General features: G+C 37.4%; 1 protein-coding gene across 4 annotated transcripts in view; it reads left to right on the forward strand.

The window, feature by feature from the left end:
- Positions 1-11,033, forward strand: part of DPH6 (diphthamine biosynthesis 6) — a 213,539-nt gene that overhangs the window by 77,134 nt on the left and 125,372 nt on the right. For all 4 annotated transcript variants that reach the window (XM_077180383.1, XM_077180385.1, XM_054635745.2 and 1 more), the window contains exons 11-12: positions 2,316-2,445; positions 6,779-6,953. In XM_077180383.1, the coding sequence (XP_077036498.1) occupies positions 2,316-2,445; positions 6,779-6,953 (305 nt within the window). The remainder of the gene's footprint in view (positions 1-2,315; positions 2,446-6,778; positions 6,954-11,033) is intronic.

An 11,033-nucleotide genomic window follows, 5' to 3' on the forward strand; every position in this document is an offset into this window, starting at 1 on the left:
AAAGATTGCTTTGCTTTATATAATCTAAAGCAGATGTAGTTGTACCATGGCAAAGTTTCATAAGCTGAAGGAAACAGTGCATTTTTATTACATTAAAACACGCTAAAGTTCTTAAATGCTACTTCCTGTAGACAGTTTGGATACTGTGTTTTGTGGATCTCAGCTAAGGATTCTGAATAACCCCTTAATAAAAAACAAACAAAAAGACCCCAACAAAACAGAAAACCAACCAACCCACCAAAAGCAATCAAAAAGCTGTACTTCAGTCAATGTAAACTTTTGGGGCAGTTCTGCTTAAGTAAGGGTGAGTCTCACCTGATCATATAAAATATTAGAAACCATGAATGGCTTGAAATTCAACAGAAAGTCTGTAAGGTTTTCCTATATATCCAGGACAGATGCAATGGGAATGCAGGGAAACCTTTTCAGGTCCTGTCCCTGAAAAACAGAAGTTGTTGAGAAGAGCCCAAGGTTCATCATGTATGCCTTTCTACTAGAGTAAGTGTTTTGGGAAACAATTTTATTTTGATTATAAGCTGAGGAAAAGTTATTTCCCACCATTCTTCTAATTAATGGAGGAGGAAAAGGGATAGTACTTTTACTTAGGATATATTTTTAAAGTAAAGGTAGGAATTATGAATTTACCCAAATCACTCCCTTCAGCTTGCTCTGTGTCCACAAATTAGAGTTAATTTCTTGGCTCATATATTTTAAATTTAGAGTGGGGATATTTGTGTCTGCAGAGGTATGTATCCGTTGATTGAAGGCTTTTCCCCCCTCCAGTATTTCATGTAATGCTGCAGAACTTTTACCTGCAGACCTTTCTTCTTGACTAAAGTGCTGGCTGGAAATTCAAAAATTGTCCTTGTTTCCTACTTAACTGATGATGTAACAGCTAATATTGACCTAGTGATTGCTATCAGTTAGGATTCAAATACATTTCTATTTCCATACAGAATTGCCATTGTATGCTAATTTATCAGGTGATATTTCTGGACATGTAGTGTGATTTCATAGGAGTTCTAGGACATTCTAGTTGCTATATAGCCTCTTATATCACTTGTGCATACTTTCTTTTCTGTAAGTGAGAACTCCCCTCTTCATATTGCCTTCATTATTGGCAGTATGACTAAGTAAAACTGAGACATTTAGAACAAAATTCAGTACTGGTATGACCTAGCTAATGTTAATGAAAGTGTGCAAAATCCTAAACTGTCTTCAAAAGCAGTGAAAAGTTTAACACAAAAACAGTTTCTCACTAAGGCGACAACCTTCAGAGATTGTCTTTATACCCTTGTACTTCTCAACTTAAAAACAAATATATAAGTATATATACATTTGCATACTGTAACATTAAAGGGCAAGATGCCCAAAATTATACTGAGAACAACTTTACATGGCTCATTTAAATTAGGTCACAGTGTACTCTCTTGTTATATATGAGTACTTTCATATTACATATGTTCTATATTCAGAGAAGATTTCATCTTCATTTAGTTTCTATTGCTCATGAGCTAAAAAAGGGACACTGCAGAGCTGATGACATATCTGGTTATGTGGTTGACTATATGAGAGTAATACATTCTCTCTGAATACTATGTCTGGAGTATTCTATGCATACACATTCAGATGATCAGGTGATCTTGATTTCTCAGTATCTCTTCTTTAGCTGCCTGCTTGAGCTTTCCTCTGCTCTCATCTTTCCTTCATTTATCCTGTGGCCACTTCTGTTTCCTATTGTCTGTCTTGCCATTTATAATTCTTTGTTTATGCAGAGATTATTATTGCAGTGAGAGTTTTTGAAAACAGCTTAGACGAGCACCCCTCTGGAATGGCATATAAATATTTGATCTTTTTCTTGAAGATGGCTATTGTCCCTTCCAGTTCTGTATTTTTGTGATTTTTGAATTTTGTCCTTTGTAGATTACGAGCTGTCACAGAATGAACACCCCTCCCCAAGGCCCCCTAAGACAATCAGATTTATGGATACAAGTAATTCAGGCTGTAACATATCTACATGCATGAATGTATGATGTGTTTTCATGGGACAAGAATTCACCACTGCTCAGAGTGGATAAAATTTATTTTGTAGTCTACTTCTGTATATTTGGAAAACTAACATGGGAAAGAATGTAATGAAAGAAAGAAGTATTAAATGGGGAAAGGTAGTATATTGCAAAATCTTCAGTCATGTTTAGAGAACAATTAGGTTATCACCAGTTGGTTTTGCTGAACAAAACCAGGATGCCTATGCTGTCTTTCTAAATACATTTACAATATTCTGTCTTTAACAGCTATTTTTTTTTATCCTGCAGCCATTTTGACTTCAGAGGGATTTAAACTGAAAGATATTATTTTGGTTCATCTATATGTGAAGAGCATGAAAGATTTCAGTGTTATAAACTCAGTTTATGTGACAGAATTTGATTTGTGTCCACCAGCAAGGTAGGATTAGACTACTGCTGTAGTATATTTATGATGCAGTGTAATAGACTGAATTATTGTTGCCATATTTGTGAAGCATTTTGCCAAATGTTTGTGTCTCACAGAAGAAGACTTTTGCTGCCTTTTGACATCACAGCTGCTCATGTCAAAACCACTAGGGTTAGGAATTCTTGCTTTAATATATACCATAAGGTTTACAAATGCCCCCCCCAGTCTGGACTTACAGAAGGATAATACATGGTTTGCAAGTCTTAGTTCTTTTTGACTTGATTGAAGGGACAAATGTTTGTATTGCTGGGATTTTATTTGCTTTTCTTTTCTGTTTGCATCCCTTGACCTGTTGGCAGTGCTTCTCTGAAGTTTAAGTAAAACCCAGGATATCATCAAAGGTTTGCTGCAACCCAGGATATCATCAAACCTCTTTGTCACAAGGGCATGGTGTTGGCTCATGTTCAAGTTGGTGTCCATCAGGAACCTCCAGTCCTTCTCTGTAATGCTGCTTTTGAGCCAGTGGGCCCACAGAATATACTGGACCTTGGGCTTGTTCCACCCCCAGGTGTAGGACTTGCAGCTTCTCCTTGCCAAATTTCATCAAGTTCCTGTGTGCCTGTTTCTTCATCTTGTCAACATCCATGTGGATGGAAACTTGCCAAGGGTACACTGCCTCATCATGCCAATTATGAATGAAGATGTTGAACAGGAGTGGGCCCAGTATAGACTCCTGGTTGTTCACCTGTGAGCCTTTTGCCACTGATCCCACCCACTGGGCCTGGCTGTTCAGCCAGTTTTCACTCTACCTCACTCTGCTCATCCAGCCCATACATCAACAATTCCTCTATGAGTGTGTTACAGGAGAAAGTGTCAAAAGCATTACTGGCACCATACTACCAATATTAAGTCTTCCTAAAAGTGATGAGGTCTGGAACCTTCTAGGTCTTTGTGACAAATGTTACTCACTTTGTTCTATTTATTTTGTTAAATACTAAAGCATTTGACAAAATTATTATCTGAGCAGTTGCAGGAGATTTGCATCATGAGATACTGACAGTTATTTCAAAACTATATTTAGTCTGTTTCTTTTCTTCCCCTGCCTATATGTACTTGGCTCTGGTTGCAGGCAAATACTGGATTAGATGGATCTTTGGCTCAATCCAATCTGGTTGTTCTTAATATCTTGTGTTTCCCTCAGATAATCACACCAAATGGATAGCTTAGCTGCACTTCCATGTTCAATAAGAATTCAAGTATGAAAAGGAATTAACACTGATGCTAACACTTTAATTCATAGATACACAAAGCATAGTTTTTTCAATATGTGTTGTGCAAAATCTTCTATGTTGCATCCAAGTCTATGCCTGACATAATGAAACTGCTTGGTGGTCTAGGTGTGTACTATGTGATTTCTGTGTTATTTGGGTGTGGTGGGTTTGTTTTCCATTGGAAATTAGATAAAAAACACTTAGCCCATGAATTTTTTTTTTTTTAAGATGTGTGTTAAAACTAATTTTCTGTTTGTATTTTTTATTGCCTTCGTCAAAATGGCTTATTTCTTTTTACAGTAATTTGTAATTTTTACAGTAATTTCTTATGCTTCTGAGATAATATGCTGAGAATTCAGAACTGATGTAGCTCGAGAAATTTCACTTGAATCATAAGTTAATACAGGTTGCAAGGGACCTCTGGAGGTCATCTAGTCTAATCCTGCACTAAAAGCAGGGTCAATCATTTGGACATACCTCTTGTCTTCTTCATATTTTTAAAACCAACTGTTCAGCAATTTTCTAATGAAAAATGCTATATTTTATACTCTTATTGCAGAATATGAAGTGTAATAGAGGCTTGTGAATTTTAAGTATAGCAAGACAAATAGTTCAAAGACATTGTTAAGATAATCATCACATTCCACTACAGTGCCTGTGTGTCAGACCCAAAACAAGCAGAGAGAGGTTTCTTCAAGATGCTGACTGTAGGCCAGGATTATTAAATCAGAGAGAAATGGGAGGGTCGGATTAGGAGAGATCTAATCCCAGCTGCAAACTACACAAAATTAGTCTCCAATCCTACATGTTGTAGGTTCTCCTTATAGTACTCAAGTTCTCACAATTTAACTTTCATTTCTTATGCCTGCATGTTTTAGGCCTCCACATTTGCTTAGCCAGCTACATAGCCTTCCATCAATAAAATAAAAAGGTAGAAAGATTAGAAAGTTGCAGGAAAATGGCTTTTTACTTTTATTTTTATGGAGCAAACAGTTTTCAGAGCATCATAGAATATCCTGAGTAGAAAGAGACCCACAAAAATTGTCAAAGTCTAGCTCATGATCCTGCAGATGAGATGACACGTTAAGAATCACACGCTGTGCCTGAGAGCATTTTCCAAAAGCTTCTTGAGCTCTGTCTGGTTGGTGCTGTGACCACTTCCCTGGGTAGCCTGCTCCAGTGCCCAACCACCCTCTGGATGAAGAACCTTTCCCTAAGGCTGGATACAGCCTAAACCTTCCTGACACAGCTTCACACCATTCCCTCAGTCCTGTCACTGTCACCGCAGAGAAGAGGTCAGTGCCTGCCCCTCCTCTTCCCCTCATGAGGAAGCTGTAACTGCACTGAGCTCTCCCCTGAATCTCCTGCAGGCTGAGCAGACCAAGTGACCTCAGCTGCTCCTCATATGGCTGCCCATCAAGGCCCTTCACCATCTTTGCTGCCTTCCTTTGGATGCTCTCTAACCCTATATGTCTTACTATGGCACCCAAAACTGCCCCCAGCACTGGAGGTGAGAATGCCCCAGGGCAGAGCAGAGCAGAGGGGACAGTCCCCTCCCTTGCCTGGCTGGCCCTGCTGTGCCTGATGCACCCCAGGACATGGTTGGCCCTCTTGGCTGCCACGGCACTGCTGACTCATGTTCAACTTGCCATCGACCAGGGTCCTCAGATCCCTTTCCACAGCACTGCGTTTATGTTGCATATTTGTCTATGTTGCATTTTGTCCTGAAGAAAAATTATACAGCAGTTTGCATGGTTGCATCATTGCATTATGTACAGAGGCCTGGTTGTGGAAGTTCTCACAAGCGGTATGCTGGAAGCACTGACTTGGGTGTGGATCTGCAATAAATTTGCAAAATTGTCTTGAAAATTTACCAGCCCAAGCAGAAAATTCATTCATCCATGCTTATGATGATGGTAATGAGGAAAAACTACTATATTTACATGTGGTAGATGAGAAGAAAAATAGTTTTCTTGGAAGAAATAAGCAAGATGGGAAGAATTTTATAAGGCTGTTACATGATATGTAAAGAGAACAAGTAATTTTTTGTTGGATTCCTGCTGGGAGCTAAATGACTTTTCTATGCATGGACTGCAAGTATAATTATTTTTCAGGCTTTGAAATGTTGATTTCCCCACACAGACCTCAACCCCCCCCTCCTTTTAACTGGCCACATGCAGCACACGTCTGTCTGTTCATCAAGGCACTCAGTCTTCCTTGGAGGAAACAGAAGTGAACTTTATAAATGAATGCTTAAGTAGATTTTGAGTCCTGTCATATTTATGTATCTGTCATGCAACTTAAAGTATAGCAGAAAAATATGCTAGTATTACAAATAACTTGTGAGAAGGTTATAAAGGAACTATAAGCTGCTGCTGCTTTTTAGAAAACTTTGACGCTGTCTCTTGGCAGCCTCATAGGCAAACTCAGGAAGTGGGGCCTGGACGAGTGGACAGAGAGGTGGATTGAGAACTGCCTGAATGGGGATCCCAGGGGGTCATAATCAGTGGCACAGGGTCTAGTTGAAGACCTGTCATTAATAGTGTGCCCCAAGGTTCAATATTGGGCCCAGTATTGTTTAATTTATTCATCAGTGCCTTGGATAAAGGTGCAGATCCCTCTTCAGCAGGGTCACTGGTGACACCAATCTGGGAGGGGTGGTCAATACCCCAGAGAGCTGTGCAGCCCTGCAGAAGGACCTTGACAGCTTGGAGAGATGAGCAGAGAACAACTTTGTGAAATTCAACAAAGTCAGATACAGGGTCCTGCACCTGGGAAGGAATGCACCTGCAATGCACTGCAAGCTGGAGACTGAAGTGCTGGGAAGCAGCTCTGCAAAGAAGGACCTGGGAGTCCTGGTGGACAAGAAGCTGTCTGTGAGCCAGCAGTGTCCTTGAGGAGATAACAGTGTTAATGCTAGCAGGTTATTCCAATACTCTAACTTTTGCTATATGATCCAGGCAAAATTTCCTGAGATAATGTCCAGACAAAAAAAATAATAATTGGAAAATAAATGTTGGAAGTTGGTTCAAGCAAAGTTCTGTTTGAAAAAAATAATTATCTTGTGTTTTCAGAGTATGTGTGGAAACATTGTTACCTGATGGAGTGCTGTTTTGCATTGACTGCCTTGCACATAAATATGACACGGCAACAGATGATGTAGTACATGATGAAAAGCTGGTCATGCATGTACAGAGCATTTCCCACTGGGCACCTGCCAGCATAGGACCTTACAGTCAGTCCATCAAGGTAGGAATTTTTGTTACTCCATGTGAAATACATGCCCCTTTACTGAAATTAATACAGTTATAATGTCACTTTACCTCTCTTCATTCTCTCTAAGTGCAAAATAAAATGTGTAAAAAAAAAAGTGTTTTGAATTTATGTTTTTAAAACTTGTAGACAACTTACCTCTCATCAGTTCTTCATTTTGTGATAATAAAGCTGGTTCAATTATTCTTTTCAGAGAGTCTCAAGAACAGCATACTTCTGTTTTATATTATAATTAGACAAAAAACCTGTCATACTTTTATAATCTGCCTAGAATATAAACAGAATTTAGGAACAGCTGAGGATATTTCAGTTTCCTTGTTAAAGCTCAAACTTTTTTATAGGTAGAGTGAATCCTGAAATGCTTATTTAATTAAATCCTTTTTGAGGCTTGTGGTGCTGCTTAACCATTTAAAAGGACATCAAGGTTGAAGAACTGTTCTGTTTTTCAAAATAATAATACATACTATTTGGAATAATGAAAAGGATGCAGTAAAGTATCATGGAAAAGTGGACCAAAAATTTGCATTAAAAAAATTCTCCTAGAGAATTTTCTGTCTGGATAGTACCACTCTGATAATTTGTGAACTGTCTCAACCTTTTCTGTTGCAAAAAATACATGCCTATCTTACCAATACTCTTCTCATGTAATACATTGTCCTGTGTTGTGCAGAATTATTTAAGCAAGACTTTCTGACATCTGTTTAAAATGCCTGAAATATTTTTGAGTCTGCAAACCTAGTATAATGGCTATGCAATTATACTTTGTTTTGTCTTTGTATTATTTTACAGAAAAATTCAGGAACAGTATTTTGCTTCAGAAGCTTATGTGGAATTTGTTTTATTTTCAGGAAGAAATGTTGTTAGATTATTACTGTATGAATCTTCCCACCCAGAGGAGGGTGGGCTTTTATCATCTCTTTATATCCATTTTTCTTGAGAAAGCAGGAAGTCAGTTTATTAAACTTTGTTCCATTCAAACTTACACTTTAATGATCATAATAGTATCATATTGTGCATAATCCTTCAAAGATTAAAATTAATGAGCTTTGAATCTTTGTTTTTTGGAGAAATGTCTCTTACATTGCAACTGATCTCCATATCCCAGAACTGCCATCAACTGAATTCAGAAAAGTGTGTCAATTGAAAATTGCTTCAGTAACCCAGTTAAAAATCTCATGTTGCAATTGTCCATAAACAGGTGCCAGATTTTCTGGTGCTATGGGACAGTCAGCATACCCAAGGAAAAATTCATATCTCTTCAAATATAATGTAACCAGTAACACTGGTCAGCAATTCAAACATTAAGGAGAATTTCTCACTGGTGTTTTTGTTTTGCTTTTTTTTTTCTCTACCCCCAGAGAGCATTTTAATTAAGCAACATTGTTTTCCCTTATAGTGTGAAATAAGTAGTTTTACTTCTAAAAATTACCACAGGAGTCAAGTAACAGTAATGAATAGGTGTACCACTGCTACAGGATCACTCACTTGTCCTTTGCAGCTGTGTTCTGTCTCTAGTCTACAAACACCTACAGGGGGAATTGGTAGTATACATGGCAGCCATATTTTTATTTTTCCTTTGACAGATTTTGCCTTCCTATTACCAACTATACATTTCATCTGAATATCAATATTTAACACTCTGGTTTTATCTTGCAAAGAATTTCTGACTTTTGGTAACATTTCCATTCTGCAGTACATATCAAATATACCAGAACAAGTAACCATTTTAGTAAATATTTTTAATATTTAAATATTTTTGTTTTCTAAAATAGCATATAAGGGATATATCTTATAAAACCTTTCATAAGAAAACGTCATAGAGAAATGTATAATGCATAAACAAAGTATTTGAATTTGAAATTTTAATAATGGAAGATACAGATTTTGTATCTTTTTAAACATGAATTTTCCAAAATTAAAATCTTCTTTAAATGAGTTTTTAGAACTTTCTAAGGCTATGTATGGACAGGTATTAAGCTCCTAAGTTCATCAGCAGAAGTAAGCAATTCTATATATTTTAGAAATGGAATATATTTTCCAGAATAAATAAGGAAGGATCAAAACTGAGGTTTTAATCATTGTAGTAAAAAAATTATTTGAAATTATGCAAATTTTGTGATGATTAAATGTTTATTAGTCTTTTATGATTGAGGAACAGAAACCAAATGATCTTAAAACAATAAATATTTATTACCCTTATGTTGTAGATATGTAGTTATGTAGAGTTTGTTGATCTTTTCTTCAACAGCAATTGGGCAATTAAATTTTTGTCTTTTCAGTCCACTATGAAGTTTTGTGGACCCTGGGGAATCAGCATATATTTTTGCTTGGTGTTTTTGCTGAGTTCAGAATAGACTATAGACTAATATGCAGGATATTGCAAGTTGGGATTGATGTGCCCTGGCATGTAAGAGCAGAGCTGGCAGCAGAAAGATGTAGGTAGTTCATGCAAACTATGGAATTCACACTTCAGGCTCAAAAATCACTCAGCAGAGCATCATTTCAATTCAGTAGGGATCTTCCAGGATCTTGCCAACAGTGCTATGAGGACAAAAAGTAAAGATTTGGAATTTACTACGAGAATGTCCTGACCTCAGTTTGATAGACACCCAACAGTGGCAGAATGAAATTATGATTTTCAAATGACTTATAGCAAAGTTCTTCTTTTGAATTAATGTTATTTCTCTTCTGGGATTCACATTCTATGAAAACAACTTCAGTGTTTCTCTTTGTAATAAGTAGACATGAACTGTTTGAAGATACAGTAAGACATAATATATTCTGTACATATGCCAGCATTATATGCATCTATGACTTGATTATGTCTGCTGAAACCTTTAGCTTGACCTCAGTTCACTAGATCCCAGTTTGGAGCATTCTTCAGGCACCTTTTCCTCAATTTTTGTTTTGCACTATCTTAACCCAGTAGCTTCCTTCCCATCTTTTCCTTTTGTGATTCAACAACAGTTTATTATATTACACCGTATCTGTTAGTACCAGCATGGAATACCTTCCAGTGCATGGGTGGAAAAAAGTGATAGTCAACAGTTCTGATTCTAAATAATGTTCCTTTGGGTTTGATACTTGGGATGATATTCTTAGTGTTTTAGTCAGCAACCTGGACAATACCACACGTAGCAGGATTGTGGATTACAGTAATTCAGATATTGCTTGATGCATTGGAGGGCATGGCTGCCATTCCGAGGTACCTGGACATTGTCATTTTTTGTAGATGAAAGCAAGTGAGTTGTACACTTGTGCATGCAAGTGGCATGCGCACTCTTGTGTAAGAAACCTCATCACCAACGTGAAAGTTATTGTTGCTTCTTCCCTAGCCATTGCCAGAAAAAAAAAATAAGTATAATATTAGGGCAACTTGGCAACTTCTAAATCGTATGGAGACTGTAAGTGTGCAAGTCAGGAACAGTGGGTCAGAACTGAGTGCTGCGCCTTTGTAATTCATTTCTTTTACGTGCCATATGCTTCTTAACTGGAGATTAAGAAACCTGACTATAAGCAGTGTATCTAATTAGTGCCATTGGACAAAATGTGAATTAAAGCTGTCTGCCACCACTGAGGTATACAATCACACCCAGTATCACAAAGTCCACCAAATAGCAGGGAATGGTTCTATTATCTCTTGGAGGGTGTTCTCAGCTATGTAGTTCCACTTTAAGGATGAGACAAGCAAGAAAGAAACATTACGAAGAATTGGAACTGCTATTTTCTTTAAGTAAATCCTCACTTCAGTCAGAAGTTGTAGTTCAGGCCTTGAGACATGCAAAAATAGAAGTCAGTTATTGATAGTGATGTTGAGAATCAGATCAGTCATCCCTGGTAAACTACATGGTGCAGCTAGAGTGCTGAAGGTGGCTGTTTAAAGGCAAATTTATAATTACTTTTTGGAGTTTTGGATCCAAGCTTCTTGCTTTCTATGAAACTGAAATATGAAGAGATAGCTAGAGATCTGAGGTGGTCAATAGCATGAAGGACAGTGTGATTTTTTTTTCTTTCATTTTGTTTGTTGGTTGATTTGTTTTTCCACTTGCTGGGAAG

The sequence above is a fragment of the Agelaius phoeniceus genome, chromosome 6 (genome assembly GCF_051311805.1).
Source record: "Agelaius phoeniceus isolate bAgePho1 chromosome 6, bAgePho1.hap1, whole genome shotgun sequence".
In the NCBI taxonomy this organism is placed as follows: domain Eukaryota; kingdom Metazoa; phylum Chordata; class Aves; order Passeriformes; family Icteridae; genus Agelaius; species Agelaius phoeniceus.